General features: G+C 40.8%; 1 protein-coding gene across 8 annotated transcripts in view; it reads left to right on the top strand.

The window, feature by feature from the left end:
* Unc13b (unc-13 homolog B) overlaps positions 1-19,293 on the top strand; it is a 214,986-nt gene that overhangs the window by 47,000 nt on the left and 148,693 nt on the right. For all 8 annotated transcript variants that reach the window (XM_076935126.1, XM_076935124.1, XM_076935123.1 and 5 more), the window contains exons 5-7: positions 353-476; positions 9,101-9,174; positions 17,675-17,732. In XM_076935126.1, coding sequence (XP_076791241.1) covers positions 353-476; positions 9,101-9,174; positions 17,675-17,732 — 256 coding nt within the window. The remainder of the gene's footprint in view (positions 1-352; positions 477-9,100; positions 9,175-17,674; positions 17,733-19,293) is intronic.

Here is a 19,293-nt window from a genome sequence, read left to right as displayed (position 1 = left end):
AGCTCTATTCATTTCTGTTTATCAGTGACACAGTAATTAAGAATCATGAGATTGAATATTGGCCCATATGGATACTTTAAAGTCCGATACTCTGGAAAGTTGTCTTCACCAGGACTGTACAGCTGAACACAGGGAAAGCTGCCACTGGAGTCCTTATCTCAGCAAAGGGGAGAACAGAGCACAGAATGAGTGGTGATAATGGGGTTTTGTTTTTTTCCTCCTTTTCATTATTATGATGTGAGTGCTCCTCTGAAGCTCTCGAAGAAAGAAGTTCAGAGGAAAACATCTGGCTCCTGAACCACAGAGGGAGCCAAGAAAGTTAAGTGTTTAATCTTAGACTTTTGTTTCCTAGGAAGGGCCTGGGGAGTGGTCTACACTGGAGGCAGAGACATTAATGAAAGATGATGAGATCTGTGGAACTAAAAACCCAACTCCTCATAAAATCTTGCTTGACACAAGATTTGAGCTGCCTTTTGGTGAGTCTAATTTGATAAGCATTAAAGACTGACTTAGTCCTTTGTAAGGACACTGTTTGAGATTGTCTGTTAGCTGTTTTGTCAATGACTATCTTGTCTTCTCAGGAATGTTCTCTGGAGACGTATGTGTTCATCTACTCTGCTCAATGACAGTTAGCCCAAGATGAAGTAAAGTATGTTGGTCTTCATTAAAGATTGCACATTACCTGGGCCTGGTGGCTCATGCCTACAAGCACTCTACAAGCTGAGTCAGGAGGAGCCTCAAAAATGCAAGGCTAGCCTAGTCTACTCAGCAAGCTCTACATAGGGGTATACAGTGAAATCCTACCTGCAAGCAAGCAAACACTAAACACTGCAATTTGTTATATTCTGTTACTATTTACTAAATGACTTGGAATTTATAATTTTTAGATTTATTCTTTTAAAATACTTTAACATTTGTTATGTTTTGTTAAAACTACAATTTGTTAATTTGGTATTAAAGAGCACTGAAAATGGAGTGTACTTAATTAATTTTTTAGATTTTTTTTTAAAGATCACTAAATCCCAGGCTCACCTTGAACTCACAACAGTCCTCCTGCTTCAGCCTCCGATGGTATGTATCTATATGGTGGACTTTAATATCTGTCTTGCTGATTAGAACATTCACCTTCAGTGAATTTATTCTGTAATTCTTTATTGATGGGCATGCAGAATTTCTTTTTCATTTTTTTTTTTTTTGATGTCGCATATTACTGTCATTAACGATGTTCTATATTTGTGATCCTTATGGGTTTAGGATAAAGTAGAATTGCAGGTCCAAAGGTTTGTGCATTATTATTTTTCATGGACATTGCAGAGTTATTTGGTAGAAAGATTGCATAGTTTATGCTCTCACTACCTGGAGTGCCCTACCTCTGCACATCTTTACCAACATTTTGCATTTCCCAACTTTAACCTTTGTAATTTGTTTATGTCAGTGGTGTCCAGCTTTTTGACATTGTGACTTACCATTGCCATCTATAGATGAGTTGGGCTGCATTCATAGCTATTCAGGGACACAGGCTGCAGATTGGATATGACTAGAAATGTTATCTTCTGTTTACTTATTTTAGTATTCTTTAAATTTTTTTCATTTGCATGAATGGTATTCACATTTACTATTATTGTGGCTCTTCATAATTTCAGTTTATTTATTTAGCTTTTTTTTTAATCCTAGAGAGGGTCTTGTTATGTAGCTCAAGTTTACAATCTTGTATTAATTATATATTATCAACTTAAAAATACTTTTTATTGACTCAAAAAGTAATATGTATATATGCAGGGGGAAAGTTTCTAATAATTTGATCAACTGATATTTGATTTTCGCATGTTGATAATGTTTAGTGTTTTAAATGTAAATGTGCAACAGCATTTTGCTTCTTAACTGTTTCATCTACTGATTACATAGGATATAAATGCTACATACAATATTCTGCTAGAACATTTTCAGTGCTGGACTTTATGTTATGAATATACACTATAATAGCAGCATGATTTATGGAGGCTTATCTGGATTTCTTCACACTCCTTTGAAGTGAACCCAGCTATTATTAGCATCTCAGTATAAAGGCAACTGAGGCATAGAGTAATTAAGTATTTTGTCCAAGGTCTCGTAGCTATAAAGTGGTAAAAACAGGATTTAATTTTGTATGATCTTTCCTGGCAAGATGACATATGCCCATAACTGCACCCACTATTTGGGGGCTAAAATGGGAAGCTCACGTGAGCTCAGGAGTTCAAGAGTAGTGTGGGCACAATGAGAACCTGTAAAGACAAGGGAAGGGAAGAGGGAAAATTAACACCCTTGGTTCTAGAACCTAGGGTGTTAATTTTAACTGTACTACACTGTTCTTGGTGTTAAGGTGTGTGTCTCAGATGTTTTGTTAGTCTGTGTCTTTTATTGGGGGATTTGAGACTATTGATGTTGAGAGATATCAATGAGCAGTGCTTGTTGAGTCCCGTTATTTTGTTGTGGTGATGATTGATGGTGATGGTGGTGGTGTGTGTGTTTCTCCTCTTTTGATTTTCTGGTCTGGAATTATTTATTCTTATGCTTTCTAGGGTATGGCTAACCTCTTTAGATTGGGGTTTTCCTTCTTACACCTTCTATAGGGATGATTTGTAGATACTGCTTAGATTGGTTTTTATCATGGAATACTTTATGTTCTCCATCTATTGTGAAAGAAAATTTTGCTGAGTATAGTAGTCTGGCATGGCATTGCAAAAACAAAATGTTTCTGTTTTTGAGCCAGGGTCTTACAATGCAGCCTTGTCTGTCCTGGAACTCACTATGTAGACCAAGCTGACCTTGAACTCACAGAGATCTGCTAGCTTCTACCTCCTGAGGGCTAGGGTTAAAGGCATGAGCCATCATACCTAGATTGATATGCTTCTTGTACCTTAAAGTCATATCCTTCTTTAAGTTAGGGAGATTTTCTTCTATATCTTGTTGAAGATACTTTCTGTGCCTTTGCCCTGACTACTTCTTTCTTTATTTTTATTTTTAGATTTGGTCTTTTCATAGTGTTCCAGATTTCCTGGATGTTTTATGCCAGTGTTTTTTTTTTTTTTTTTAATTTAACGTTTTCTTTGATTAAAGTATCCATTTCTTCTGTCCTGCCCTCAATGCCTGAGAGTCTCTTTTCCATCTCTTATTTTCTGTTGGTGAGGCTTGCCTCTGGGGTTCCTGTATTTTTCATTTCCTAAACTCACTTCATTTAGTGAGTTCCTAAATTCTTCATTTTCAGAGTTCCCTTAGTTTGGGTTTTCCTTATTGATTTTATTTCTACTTTCAGGTCTGGAACTGTTTTATTCATTTCCTTCCACTGTTTATGTTTTCATTGATTTCTTTATGGAATTTATTCCTTTTTAAAGGACTATCATGTTCATAAAGACCATTTTACGGTCTTTGTTTTGTGCTTCAGCTGTGATGCATTTCTCAGGGTATACAGTGGTAGGCTTGCTGGGCTCTAGTGGGGACATGCTGCCCTGGCTGTTATTGCTTGTGTTTTATTGCTGGTTTGGCATCTGGGTTTAGGATGATTGTAATTCTAGGTGTTGATGTCTGATCTTGTCTTTGTTGGTGGATGTTTTGTTCCTTAGTTTTTGTTGCCCTCTCTGGTTCTTAGGAAGGTATGTTGTCTGGCACGGAATGCTTCTGGGATGGGTATAGACACTGGGGGTTCTAGATAAAAAGAGTTTCCAGGTATTGGTAGCTAACACTTAGAAATGGGGATGAATAGGGAATGGCTGAGGGGTCCACAGGAGGGAGACACGCAGGGATCTGCTTAGTCCCCTAGGAATGGAGGCAGAGAGTAAGGAGAGGCCACAGCAGGTAGTCTACAGAGCTGGTGATGAGTCTGGGTTATGGGGAGAGGAGGAAGCATGAAGATCTAAAGTTTGCCTGCCTACTTGCTCCTCTGGCTGGCTTGGCCAGCAGGTTCCCAGGGAATGCCTGCTGCTGTTGGACATGGCTGGAATAATGGATGAGTTGGGAGAAGGAAGTTTGGAGGAGATCTACACAATCAACTGAGAAGGGAAGCAGGGAGGGAGGGGAGGCCTGCTATAGAGTTGGGGATGAGACTGGGGAATTGATTTGGATGAAAGGAGAGTCAGGAGAAGATTTGAAGTTAGCCTACCTGCTTCCTTGGCTGGAGTGGTTTGCAGGTTCCCAGGGAATGTCTGCTGGTGTTGAGAGCTGGGATAATGGGATGGGCTGAGAGTGTTTACTCTTATATTTATAAGAGGTAGTTTTATAAGCATATAAACAGGAAACATGGTTATTTGTACCATAAATCTATTGTACATCAAGTGTTGTACATAATTATGCTTACTATGCTTTGCTAATGAACAGCAGGTTCACTTAGATTACTTTCCTTTTATTATTATTAAATCTTTTTTTACAGTCTAGTCGTTACCCCCTCCTGGTCTGCCCTCTGACTGACCAAATCTCCTCTCCCATTTCCAAGAGGATGTCCCCACCCCCACCCCACCAGACCTCCCTACTCCCTGGGGCCTCAAGTCCCTCAAGGGTTAGGTGGTTCTCTCACTGAGGCCAGACCAGGCAGTCCTCTGCTGTATGTGTGTCCTGAGCCTCACATCAGCTGGTATATGCTGCCTGGTTAGTGGTCCAGTGTTTGAGAGATCTCAGGGGTCCAGATTAGTTGAAACTGCTGGTCTTCCTCTATGGGGTCGCCCTCCTCCTCCTCCGATTCTTCCAGCTTTTTCCTAATTCAACCACAGGAGTCCCTGGCTTCTGTCTGATGTGTTTATAAAAAGATAAAGAGAGTATGTTCTGTGGGTGTGTGGTGAGGTATGGGGAAAGGGGGCTTCTCAGCAGGCCCATGCAGAGGCATCTCTTCCCCCTGAGGGACCAGCCACACATGGGTATAGTATAGAATAGAGTTTATTCAGGGCATGGGGAGGGGATCCAGGAGGGTAGTAGAGGCAGAGAGAGGCAAAGAGAGGCAGAGAGAGGAAGGGAGGAAGGGAGGGAGGGAGGGAGGGAGGGAGGGAGGGAGGGAGAGAGAGAGAGAGAGAGAGAGAGAGAGAGAGAAAGTAGAGGCCAGTCATGAACACATGGAGAGAGTGGGGGGAGGGGAGAAGGGGGGATGGAACAAGGAAAAGCAAGAGACAAGAGAGAGCAAGAGATCAAGAGAGAGAGGAGGGGGCAAGCAGCCCCTTTTATAGTGGCCCAGGCCTACCTGGCTGTTGCCAGATAACTGGGGAGGAGCCAGGTAACTGTGGAGGTGGAGTTTAGACAGAATACTAACACTGTCCATTGGTTGCGTGTAAGTATCTATATCCATCTGCATCTGAATCTTTCAGCTGCTTGTTAGGCCTCTCAGAGGGCAAGCATGCTAGGCTCCTGTCTATAAGCATAGCATAAATAACATCAGTAGTAGTGTCAGACCTTGGAGCTTCCCTTTGAGCTGGATCCCAATTTGTGCCTGTCACTGGACCTCCTTTCCCTCAGTCTCTTCTCCGTTTTTGTCCCTGCAGTTCTTTTAGACAGGAACAATTCTGGGTCAAAGTTTTTGATTGTGTCATGGCAGCCCTGTCCTTCCACTTGATGCCCTGTCTTTCTACTAGGGGTGGATTCTACAAGTTCCCTCTCTCTACTGTAGGGCATTTCATCTAAGGTTGCTCCCTTTGAGTCCTGAGTCTCTCACTTCCCAGGTCTCTGGTGCATTCTGGAGGGTCCCCCTACCTCTTACTTCCTGAGGTTGCCTGTTTTCATTCTTTCTGTTGGCTCTCAGGGCTTCACTCCTGTTTCTCCTCCCAATACCTGATCCTGTTTGCCCTTTCACCACCCCCTCCCCTCTCCCACTCATCTCCCTCCCTCCCTCCCTCCCTCCCTCCCTCCCTCCCTCCCTCCCTCCCTCCCTCCCTTCCTCCCTTCTTCCCTCCCTCCATCCCTCCCTCCCTCCAGATTGCTTTCTTCTCCCTCCCAAGTGGGATTGAGGCATCCTTACTTGGGCCCTTTGGCTTGTTAACTTTCTTAAGTTTTGTGGATTGTATCCTGGGTATTGTGTACTTTTTTGGCTAATATCCACTGATTAGTGAGTACATACTGTGCATGTCCTTTTGGGTCTGAGTTACCTCACTCAGGATGATATTTTCTAGTTCCATCCATTTGCCTGCAAAATGTCCTTGTTCTTAATAGCTGAGTAGTATTCCATTGTGTAAATGAACCACATTTTCTGTGTCCATTCTTCTGTTGTGACATCTGGGTTGTTTTTAGCTTCCGGCTATCACAGATAAGACCTCTATGAACATAGTGGAACACGTGCCCCTGTGGCATGGTGGGGCATCGTTTGGGTTTATGCCCAGGAGTGGAATAGCTGAGTCTTCAGGTAGCTCTATTTCCAATTTTCTGAGGAACCTCCTGATTGATTTCCAGAGTGATTGTACCAGTTTGTAATCCCACCAACAATGGAGGAGTGTTCCTCTTTCTCCACATCCTCACCAACAGGTGCTGTCACCTGAGGTTTTTTTTTATCTTAGCTATTCTGATTGGTGGAATCTCAGGGTTGTTTTGATTTGCATTTCCCTGATCACTAAGGACTTTGAACATTTCTTTAAGTGCTTCTCAGCCATTCAAGATCCTCTGTTGTGAATTCTCTGTTTAGTTCTATACCCCATTTTTGGATTGGATTGGTTTTTTTTTTTTTTTTTTTTTTTTTAGTGGTTAGCTTCTTGAGTTCTTTATATATTTTGGATATTAGCCTTCTATGGATTGTGGGATTAGTGAAGATTTTTTTCCAATATGTAGGTTGCCTATTTGTCCTGTTGACTGTGTCCTTTGCCTTACAGAAGCTTTCCAGTTTCATGAGATCCCATTTATCAATTCTTGATCTTAGAGCCTTCCCCATTGGAGTTCTGTTTAGGAAATTTGCCCCTGTGCCAATGAGTTCAAGGCTCTTTCCCACTTTTTCTTCTATTAGATTCAGTGTGTCTGGTTTTATGTTGAGGTCCTTGATCCACTTGGACTTGAGCTTTGTGCAAGGTGACAAAATATGGATCTATTTTCATTTTTCTACATACAGACTGCCAGTTAGACCAGCACCATTTATTGAAGATGTTTTCTCTTTTTCATTGTATATTTTTGGCTTCTTTGTCAAAGATCAAGTGTCTGTGTGTGGTTTTATTTCTGGGTCTTCAATTCTATTCCATTAATCTACCTGTCTGTCTCTGTACCAATACTGTGTAGTTTTTATCACTGTAGTATAGCTTGAGGTCATGGATGGTGATTCCCCCAGAAGTTCTTTTATTGTTAAGAATTGTTTTGCTGTTCTGGGTTTTTTGTTTTTCCAGATGAATTTGAAAATTGCTCTTTCCATGTCTTTGAAGAATTGTGTTGGAATTTTGATGGGATTGTGTTGAATCTGTAGATTGCTGAAAGAAATGACTTCCTTTATTGCATTACACGAGATGAAATGTATTCTGGGACTCAATGGTAATCTTATGGGCCCAACAACATGCATGTAGCTTGCTTTTCTTCTTTTTGTTTTTGAGATCAGATCTCATGTACCCCAGGCTGGCTGAGAACTATATTATCTTCCCACCTCTGTCCTCAAAGTACTGGAATTGTCGGTGTGTGCCACCATTCCTAGCTTTACAGTCTATTCTTGTCTGATGTTTTATGTGGTACATAAAACTCTACAATGCTTTAAAAGGTTGGCCATTGAGTCCCCTTTTCAAGTCATTTCACTTCCTTAGAGGCTACATTAAAGTATACTCCATTAGCCTGCTGTTTTAATATTTCCGTGTGTGTGAACTCACTCTTTAGACCAGACTGGCCTCAAACTTGGAGATTCACCTGCTTCTGCCTCCTCAGTGCTGAGATTAAAGGCGTGTGTCACCATCATCTGGGTCCAACTCTTTTATTTTTATTTATTTTTTTAAAGACAGGTCTGGCTAATGTAGCTCAGGCTGGCCCAGAACTTAACTGTGTAGCATAAATTGTCCTTAGACTTGTGTTTTCCCATGTAAGTGTCATAAGTGTGGGTTTTATGGGTATGTGCTATAATCTTGGCCTCATATTTTAAAAACACAAATAGTTACAGTTTTAGAGGTTTGTTTTGTGTTTTGAGATGACCTTCTTATAGTTAAGCTAGCCTGGAACTCACTTGGTCCCATGTGGTGTCATACTCACTATGCTCTTCCAGTCTCAACCTTCCAGCTCTTCCCTGTCCTTTGTTGTTTGTCACTGAGCTAAGAACCAGCTTGAAAGTGGTCCCCTTTAGAGGATGAATAATGTTTGTGCGTGTGTGTGTGTGTGTGTGTGTGTGTGTGTGTACACACATATATATATGTACATATGTCATTTTATTTTTTTTCCTCTATTTATGGATATGGGTTGCTTTACCTCTTGGCTAGTGTGAATAAATGCTGTTCTGAGCTTGGATGTACAGATATTCCTTTGAGATTCTACCTTTAGTTTTGACTAGATTTTCACATGGTACTTGTGTGTGTATGTGTGTATCTATCTGTATTTGTATCTGTATCTGTATCTTTTTGTTTGTTTGAGACAAGGCTTCACTATGTTGGCTTGGAACTCCACATGTCCAGACTGGGTTTGTACAAGTTCATTACTGAACTTGTAATCTACTTGCCATAGCTTGCTGTGTATTGAAATTACAAGTATGTACTTGTAATTTTTATGTTTAGCTGTATTTTTAATTTTTTGAAGGCAAAAGTGTAAGTTTTAAGCATCTTATATCCCATCCCAAGGTATACCTTTTCTTCTAATCCTTTGGAGTGTTTGCTCTTGCTGAGGGGAAGTGTAGTTGCACAAACTGTAATTTTGGAGTCATATTGATAGCAGTTTGAATCATGGCTTATCTGTGAAGGAACTCAGCCATAGATAGATGGGATATCCTCTCAGAGCTTTAATTTCATCATTTTCAAAAACAGAATCAGGAATAGCAGTTTATCATGTTGTCTTTCCAAAATAGTCAGTAATGTTCATGGCAACAAGTGAGTCACAGTTAATATTCATCTGTCACTACCACCTTTCTAACTATATCCATTTGTCTAAATAAAGTATTATTTGCTTATGACTATCTATTGCCAGCTAAAATCATTTTTTTTTATGGTAGACATCCCAGAGGAAGAAGCCAGATATTGGACCTACAAATTGGAGCAAATCAATGCCTTGGCAGATGATAATGAGGTAGGAACTGCTTTATTTGCAATATTGAGAGATGGGGGCACTCTCTGATCCATTATCTATTGTCTAGGGAGAGGGTCAAAGGTATGTTGTATGAGGTATTAAAATTGTAAGAAGGGCTGAAGAGATGGCTCACTGGTTAAGAGCACTAACTGCTCTCCCAGAGGTCCTAAGTTCAGTTCCCAGCAACCACTGGTGGCTCACAACCATTTGTAATGGGATCAAATGCCCTCTTCTGGTATATCTGAAGACAGCTACAATGTATTCATATAAGTAAAATTTAAAAAAAATAGTAATAAGAGAGTCAAATCCCTAACTTTACATGTCCTAGACATGTGCTTTACCAATGAGATACACCCCAGTCTATAGTAATGAAGTTTATTATTATTGTTGTTGTTGTTATTATTATTTTTGAGACCAAGTCTTGCTATGTGGCTTTGACTGGTCTTGAACTTGATAGCCTACTGCCACAGCATCCTGAGGGCTGGGACTGCTGACATTTGTCACTGTGCTCAGCCATAATGAATAGTCAGGGAGAAGATTTCCTGAAATTTCAGTGGAAAGCTCTATCTCCCACTTCTGTTTCTCCTACTGAAGCTTAGACTGTGGTGTTCCACTGGCTCTGGACCACTGAGAAGGAGCTGATTGTAGCTCCTCTTTGTTATACAGATGAGCAGAAGGTGTTCCTTGTGTCTGTGCAGATTTTTGGATACTATCCTGAATTGTGTGCACTTTTTTTTTTTTTTTTTTTTTGGTTTTTCAAGACAGGGTTTCTCTGTGTAGTCTTGGCTGTCCTGGAACTCACTCTGTAGACCAGGCTGGCCTTGAACTCAGAAATCCGCCTGCCTCTGCCTCCCAAGTGCTGGGATTAAAGGCGTGCGCCACCACTGCCCGGCTTGTGTGCACTTTTTAGGAATGTTTACACTGTTGGTTTGCTTGGTCCTGTTGTCATGACTTGTCTCTAGCTATGAGTCAGGTGTGTAAAAGAGAAGACAGTCATCTCCACATGGGGGATCAGGAATGGGGACAGTGCTTTTGTTATTGGTAGTATAAAGAAAAGAAGAATATTTATTTACTTTGGAATATATTGAGCTTTTAGAAACACAAATCGCTTTAAAAGAGTGTCATAATGATCTTGAGAATTTATTTATTTTTGAAATAAGATTTCATTATATAGCCCTGGCTTTCCTTGAACTCATGATCCTCCTGTCACAGTCTTTCCAGTACTGACATTATAAGGGTTCCTGTGCACTAACACCAAAGAAATAAGATTTTATTGTCCTTGAGAATAGAGATTGTATGTTTGCGTAATCATTATGACATCTACCACATTATAAGCACTCAAAATTGATATTTGCTGAAATAAAATTCATGCTATTACAAAAATACAATGCAAAGGGAAAGACAAATTGTTATAAGATAGCAGTTGAATGTTATTTTTTAAAACAGTGTCTAATGTATCCCATGACCTGGGAGATCTCTCTCTCTCTCTCTCTCTCTCTCTCTCTCTCTCTCTCTCTCTATATATATATATATATATATATATATATATATATATATCTCACATTATAAACAACCTTGAAATATTGACTCTTAAACAGTTTGTTTACATTTTCTTAGTCTTTAAAAAAATTTGTTTCTATTTATGTATGTGTGTGAGCACACATATGGATAGACCTGAGGAGGGCAGAAGAGGCAGCTGGGTCCTCCATAGCTAGAGTTGAACATAGTTTAAGTTACCTTGATGTAGGTACTGGTAACTAAACTCCAGTCTTCTTGAAGAGCAGCAAGCTCTCTCAGTTGCTAAGGCATCTCTTCAGCCTCCTCAGTTTTTATCTTATGTGAGGAGTATCCTAGTTAGGTTTCTATTGCTGTGCAAAAAAGCACCATGACTAGAAGTGACAGGTTTATTTCAGTTCACAGTTGTAGTCATCATCAAGGGAAGTTAGGGCAGGAACTCAAGCATAGGCCATGGAGTAATGTTGCTTACTGGCTTGTTCCTCATGTCGTATTCAGCCCACTTCCTTATGCCACCTAGGACTTAGCTGTTCAGGGCCCCACTGCCCACAGTGGGTTAGACTGTCCTCTATCAATTGGTAGTCAAGAAGTGTCCTACAGAGTTCCCTCCATCCCCAATTGAAGCTCCTCTTCCTGTTTGATTCTAGCTTGGGTTAAGTTGACCAAATTAAAAAAAAAAGGCAGGACACCAGGTTTTTGTTTGTTTGTTGTTGTAGGGTCTCATCCTGCTTACTTTTTTAGTTGCTGTATTTCCTTAGTCCTTCCTTCCTTCCTTCCTTCCTTCCTTCCTTCCTTCCTTCCTTTTTTGGTTTGTTTGTTTTTTCGAGACAGGGTTTCTCTGTGTAGCCCTGGCTGTCCTGGAACTCACTCTGTAGACCAGGCTGGCCTCGAACTCAGAAATCTGCCTGCCTCTGCCTCCCAAGTGCTAGGATTAAAGGTGTGCACCACCACTGCCTGGCAGGTTGTTATTATTTTTATTAAGGAGTTCAAGGTTAACCTGAGATACATTAGACCCCCCCCCCCTTTTTTTTTAACTTTCATTTCCTATGATATCCACTTATGTATGACACAACATTTCCTGGGAGACACTGTTGGACCTGAGGCAAAAAAACCACTTACACAACTGTCTGATTAAAGCAAGCTGTTTTTAGAATTGCACAAGGGACTGGACAGATGACAGGTTTCCCCTAAGTTGGGGTTTCAGAGAGGAGCCCCTAACTGGCTTTTGAGATCTCTTTTATGGGGAAGGGTTAGGGTTCATCAAAAAAGCTGTTGAGATGATTGGCTGTTAGTACCGGAAGAGAAGAGTGAGGACTTGGGGCTCAAGACTGCCTGTGGGGTAGAAGTGCAAGAATACTTCCTATGGGGGCTGGAAAGATGGCTCAACAGTTAAGAGGACTGATTGCTCTTCCAGAAGTCTTGAGTTCAATTTTCAGCAACCACATGGTGGCTCACAACCATCTGTAATGTGATCCGGTGCTTTCTTCTGGTGTGTCTGAAGACAGCTACCGTGTACTTACTCATATACATAAAATAAATAAATAAATGTTTAAACAAAAGAATACTTACTGTGGAAGGGGAGTCATCACAGGTGCTCAGGAGCAAGGCAAACCTGGTGGGTACACATCATGGGGTTACAAGTTCAGCAGAGACAGGAGCTTGATATAGCCGTCTCCTGAGAGGCTCTACCAGAACCTGACATATATAGAGGCAGATGCTTGTAGCCAACCATTGGACTGAGCATGGGGTCCTCAATGGAGGAGTTAGAGAAAGGACGGAAGGAGCTGAAGGGGATTGCAACCCCTTAGGAAGAATAACAGTGTCAACCAACCAGACCTCCTAGAGCTTCCAGGAGCTACTACCAACCAAGAGTACACATGGAGGGACCCATGGTTCCAGCTGCATATGTAGCAGAGGATGGCCTTGTTGGGCAACAATGGGAGAAGAGGCCCTTGATCCTGTGAAGGCTCGATGCCCTAGTGTAGGGGAATATGAGGGCAGGGAGGTGGGAGTGGGTGGGTGAACACCCTCATAGAAGCAGAAGGAGGGGGAATGGGATAGGAGGTTTGGGGTGGCCTCTGGGAAAGGGGGATAACATTTGAAATGTAAATAAAGAAAATATTCACTAAAACAAACATACAAAAAACAGGTTCAGCAGAGGCTGAGAAACATGGTTTGCAGGCTACATTAGGACTAGGAAACAGACACTTTTACAAGGTTGGTGTAACAACCTTGGGACAGGGAGGGAGGGAGGGAGGGAGGGAGGGAGAGAGAGAGAGAGAGAGAGAGAGAGAGAGAGAGAGAGAGAGAGAGAGAGAGAGAGAGAGAGAGATCAAGACCATAGAAACAGACGGAGATATAGAGATGCAGACAGACACTTGACTGGACCTGGCTTGGGCTTTTGGGCTTTTAAAATGTCTCTCTCTAGCAAACACACACCTCCTAATCCTTTTCAAACAGTTCCAGCAATTGTGGACCAAGCATTCAAATATATGAGCCTATGAATGCTACTACAATAAGTCTTTTTTTCTTATTATTATTTTGAGACATGGTCTCAGTTTGTAACTGTGGCTGGTTTGGAGCTCAGCTATGTAGACCACACTGGCTTCCAACTCATAGAAATCCACCTCCCTCTGCCTGTGAAGTGCTGGGATAAGGTGTGTGTGCTATCACACCTGGCTGTCTTCATAAGTCTTTAAAATTTATTTATTTATTTATTATTATTATTATTTTTGGTTTTTCGAGACAGGGTTTCTCTGTGTAGCTCTGGCTGTCCTGGAACTCACTCTGTAGACCAGGCTGGCCTCGAACTCAGAAATCCGCCTGCCTCTGCCTCCCAAGTGCTGGGATTAAAGGCGTGTGCCACCACTGCCTGGCTAAAATTTATTTTATTACATCTTAATTTTGTGTGTGTATGTGTGCACAATAGAATATATTCGGAGGTCAGAGGAGAACTTGCATCTTCTTTCACCATATGCATGGGGGTGGGGTGGAGTGGGAGGTGGGTGTTGTTCTGTATCTCTCTCTCTCTCTCTCACACACACACACACACACACACACACACACACACACACACACTTTTAAAGCATGCTGGTTTTCCAGTGATTTTGTAGCTATCCTCATGAGATCAAGGAAGTTTTGTTCTCTTTCTGATTTTGTCAGCATGTTATGAAACCATATGGGAGTTTTATCTAACATTCTTTTAGATTTATTAGATCATGATTGTTTTCCCTTTTAATCTGCTTAATGTGGCAAATTACATGAATGAAAATCTTCATATGTAGAACCATCCTTGTGTTTAAAGTACGCTTGGTGAAGATGTATGTACATTTACATAACAACATCTATAAATATGCACACATGTAGACTTTTGCTTTCCCTCATTGACACAGATGTAGGCCAGGTTAGAACAGATTAAAAATAGTTAAAGCAAGTTTATTAGGAGGCAGCTCTTGGGTGGGTTCACCGATCTCATGGTGGAGCCCAGTGAAGTCACACATCCAGGCTAAAGCAAGGGGGTTTTATAGAACTTAGGCAAGGTGTGATGATGTGCCAGCTAGGAGCTGGGGTAGTGTCCATACACGGTCAGAATCTGAGCCCCTGGGTGGCGCTCTTGAGTAGGTTGCTAGAAAGAGATGAGGAGTGAAGACATGTTAGTTCTCCAAATGGGTGGGATTGGGAGAAGGAGGGCAGACAGGGTTTCCCAACTTGTATGAGGATGAGCAGGGGTTTCAGCCTAACAATATACATTCACATGTAAATACTGCACATGTACACATGTATATAATGCAATAGATTTGGTTTAGAGTTTGGTTTATAATTTGCTTTTCTTACCATTTTCTGTTTTTGTAATGTTCTCTCTCTCTCTCTGTAACCCAGGCTATCCTCAGACTTCATGTTTAGCTCTTGTTTCCTAAGATGTTGGTATTATACCTTTGTGCTACCATGCCAGTTAGCTTGTTGGTTTTTTGGTTTTTGCTTTTTTGTATTTTGTTTTCCCTTGGCCAGCTAGTAGCTGGCTGGCTGGTTTGCTTGGTTGGTTATTTGTTTGTTTGTTTATTTATTATTTATAGTGCTAAGGATTCACCTTGGGCCTTTGACTTGCTAGATAGGCTTTTAGACTATTGACTTATATCCCTGTCCTCAATTTTTGTTGTTGTTGTTGTTGTTGTTTTGAGACAGGGTTTCTTCTGTGTAACCTTGGCTGTACTAGAGATCTACCTGCCTATGTCTCCCAAATTCTGGGATTAAAGGCATGTGCCACCATTGCCCAGCCTTAAATTTTTTTTTTTTTTTTTAGATTTCTTTTATGTGTAGTAACATTTTGTCTGCATGTATGTATGTGTACCACAAGCATACCTGCTGCTCATGGAGGTCAGAAGAAGGTATCAGATATCCTAGAACTGGATGGTTGTGATTCACCACATACATGCTGGAAATTGAACCCTGATCCTCTGAAAGAGCAATGCATGCTGTTAACTGCTGGGCCATCTCTCCAGCCTCTATTAATCATTCTAAAAACAATCTTAAATTTTATTAATTTTGATGTAGTTACCTAGACTTTAACTTTTTGTTTTGCACCTAGAACAAGTTTGGCTACATGTAGCTTCTTGAAAATATCTACTTTGATATCTTACGTGTGCATTACTCTACTTTAATACTTAAATCTTGGGATTTCTTACTGTTAAGCCTATGTCCTGCCTATGAAACCATCATTATTGAAGAGATGTTGGAGGGATGGCTCAGCAGTCAAGAATACTGGTTGTTCTTCCAGAGGACCTGGGTTTAGTTCCTAGCACCCACAAAGCAGGTCGTAACCACTTTGGTTCCAAGAGGCCTCTGCCAGTACCAGGCATGCATATGGTGCACAGATATACATACAGGTAAAAAAATACACATGGAATGAAAAAAACCCATTTCTCATTATTTGTAGTGGTTATTATTAATCGCCGATTTTTCTGTCACTTTGGAGTGAGGTTCAACCTTGGATCGCTGAACAGTTTTGTGGTTATCAGCTTTACTAATGCAGTCCTACTATGTACATTGTGTCTGACTTTCAATACTATCCACTGGAAGTATTGAGACAAGTATTCTTATACTTGTATTATGGTTTACAGCTTGTGAAATATGTTATATACAAAAATTGTTTTAGGTACAACTACTTGGAATATCCTTTGCCATTGACATTCTTATTTGTGTGCAAGTCACCAAATTTTGGCTGGATTATCTTAATAGACTACCCCATCCTCATTCCCCACAGTTCATCTGTGTAACAGATGGCAGTCTTTTTTTTTTTTTTTTTTTTTTTTTTTTTTTTTTTTAATTTTATGTCTGTGTACCACTTGCATGCCTGGTACCCAAGGAGGCAAGAAGAGGATGTTCGTTATAGAACTGGAGTTACTGATGGTTCTGAGGTGCCATATGGGTTCTGGGAAACAAACCTCGGTCCTTTGAAAGGGTAGCTAGTGCTGTTAATTACCAAGCCGTCTCTCCATCCCTGTTATAGTCTTTTAGAAGTGTAATTCTAATCACTTTCTGTTGCTGTGACCAAGGCAGTTTAGAGAAGAAAAAGTTTTATTTGAGTTTACTCTTCCAGAGGGATACGAGTCTACCATCATGGCATGGGATGGGGCAGCAGGTCCAGTCACAGGAATAGCTGAAACTCAGAATCTCAAACACAAGCAGAAAGGAGAAGGGGGGTGGAGAGGAAGGGAGAGAGAGGGGGAGAGGAAGGGAGGGAAAGGGGGAGAGGAAGGGAGAGAGGGGAAGAGGTAGAAAAAGAGAGGGGGAGAGGGAGGGAGAGGCAGAGAGAGGGTATTACCTGGGAATGATTAAATGGCGTTTGAAACCTCCAAGCCTACCCCCTATGACATAGTTCTTCCAATAAGGCCTCACCTACTCAAAACAGTTCTACCAACTGGTCACCAAGTATTTAAATGTCTGAGACCATGGGAGATAGCTCATTCAACCACCACAGTAGTCAGATCACATCCCCCATGTTTAAAGCTATGTGGCCTCTCAATGCACTAGTACAAACTTCTGACTCCTTACTATGACTTAAACTCTGTTTTCCCAACAAGCCTTTGTACATAGTGGGTGCTAAGTCAATATTTACTGGATGACAGCTCATTGGCAATTTAACTCTGGCTCACTCAGAACCTCATAGCTTATTAATGAGTGGCAAAATTAGTGTGTAAAGTCCAGATACCTTTTTGTGTAGCCCATGGTGTCTCTGACTCTTCATGTAGCCGAGGATTACCTTGAGCCCATTCTAAGCATGTGCCTGCTGGCCCAGATCTTATATTTGTTGGTTCATACCTTTTCAGTTCTTCACTGGCTGGAACCAAACTCTTTTTCTAAGATTATATATATATAAGTTTATACTTTTTAAACTCCTGCCCACTATCAAAACTTCCCCCTAATTCTGTTTCCTCTTCTAGATTATTTTCTTATGGCTTTAGTACCCTGTACATTTGTTGTTGTTGTTATTGTGGTGGTGGTGGTGCTGTTGCTTGGCCCTGGAGAAACTAGAGTCAGGAGGGAACTACCAGATATATCTGAAAGTCCAGCTGTGTGCTCTTAGATGTGCAGTTTCAATATCCATAAGCATTTGCAAGGGAGTACTGTTCTCAAAGATAGCAGGCAACCTGATAGACGTCTTCAGTCTTAACATTTGGTTTGTGAAATCTAGATGTTGCCATGGGCATACACAGAACCCTTTGAAATACTCTGTCAGGCCTTTTGCTCTACTAGGCCTACTTGGTCAGATTGTCCCTTTGCTGTCTTGCTTTAAGCCACACCATAACTGAAAATCTGCCCTAAGTCAGGATCCCACAGGGAGGATAGGAATGAGTTCTATTTCTATTCAGTAAAAAATTGACCCAAGTTACACACTGACTATTTTAGTAGGTAGCTGGGATTTCCCTCCTCTTTCTGTACTAGGAACTCTTACTGTGTATTTTTTTCTTTTCCTTTCTGCTTCTAGTATTCTAGTCAAGAAGAAAGCCAGAGGAAGCCATTGCCCACTGCTGCCGCCCAGTGTTGTAAGTGAGAAATTTGTTTCTGAAGTGGTCTCAATTGCAGCTATCTGTCCTGTTTCCACAAATGAGACTTGTTCTAAGTTGGAGGGAGCAGAGTTGTGGAAATGGAAGCTGTTCCTGAGGTTCTCTGTATGGGCACAGGCCTCGATGGATGTTTATCCTGGAGTTTCAGAAGGGCTCCTCTGTTTTGTGCTGTGTATTTGCTCTGCAGTGGTTAACTCTCACTCCTGAGGGTATGATTTTCACTCCCTCAGCCCTTGTTTACCAGCTAGTATTTTTTTTTAGCGCTCAGTTTGAAAATCACTACCTCTGTGAAAGCTGCCTGCTGTTTCCTGTTTCACAGTATACTTCACATATTTCTCCTTTATGTCTCCATGTACCATGTGTGTGAACTAAGCATAGCCTATCAGACATTAGGGACTGTGTCTATTTTATTGATAAAGATAGTTTGGGGAGCATAGAATGGATCTCAGTGTTAGAGGGTTTGCCTAGCGGGCACAAGACCCTGGTTTGAGCACCAGTATTGGAAAATAAATAAATAAATAAATAAATAGGGGTGGAAGGAAGGGAAGGAGGTAGAGAGGGAAGGAAGGAGGGAGAAACAAACAAAAGGTCATTAGAAACTCCACAAAGTTTTAAAAGACAATATTCCATTTTGTATTTCTGATGTCTCACTTAATTTTTAGTGTATAGTACACTTAATAATGTTACATAAATGATTAAGGAAGAGAACATATCATTTCTTCTGAGATGAATTTGTTCAGGTCACAGATTCTTTCTGAGAATGAATCATGAATTGTTAGTCTGTTGGTAACTTTCTTTCAGGTTCTTACAAAACTTCCTGAAAGATACTGAAGGACCACCTTGGAGTTACTTTTTCACCCTCTGGTTGTGTATATGAGTGTTGTAATTTGCTTTGCTCTCATTTTCCTGAATCAAATGCCAAATTGCATCACTTGTAGATCAAAGTTGGCTGTTGTAGCAGTTGTCATAATAGTACAATAGTAAAAACCATAGGGACACAGGTGTCAGCGTTAACCAACAAACAGTCAAACAATAGCAATAAAAATTCATAATCAGCATATGTAGTTACAATATGCAGATGTTCTTCCAAGAACTTACCTGTATTATTTGTTCTATTAAACTTACCCACTTTTCACAATAACTCTAAAACATAGATTCTACTGTTCCTATATCTTAGAAGAAGAAACCTCCATTCATGGGTTGTAGGTGCCGTGATACCCTTTCTTGATAAAGCTAAGACAAGTATAGATAAGCAAACCTATTTTCCCTGTGAGTTGTTGCAACCTTCTGTTGTTGCTATTTAAGATCAAATATTTAGGGTTGTAGAGGCAGGAAGAATCTGAATAGAATGATCAGGCTGTAAGTTAAAATCTAGAAATCTTTTCCAAAAGTCATTGCAATAAATTAATTTTGACCTTCTTTGTCTTAGACCCTTTCCTAGGATAGCTTGTCAGAAAGAAATGGAACATACACATACTGTTCCTGAACTCATTTGATGAAGCATAGTTGAAGTAAAGAGAAATGTCGTGTGTGCAGGAAA

The sequence above is a fragment of the Arvicanthis niloticus genome, chromosome 5, assembly GCF_011762505.2.
Source record: "Arvicanthis niloticus isolate mArvNil1 chromosome 5, mArvNil1.pat.X, whole genome shotgun sequence".
Classification (NCBI taxonomy): domain Eukaryota; kingdom Metazoa; phylum Chordata; class Mammalia; order Rodentia; family Muridae; genus Arvicanthis; species Arvicanthis niloticus.
The sequence above is the reverse complement of the archived record's forward strand: the minus strand, read 5'-3'. Positions and strand labels throughout refer to the sequence as shown.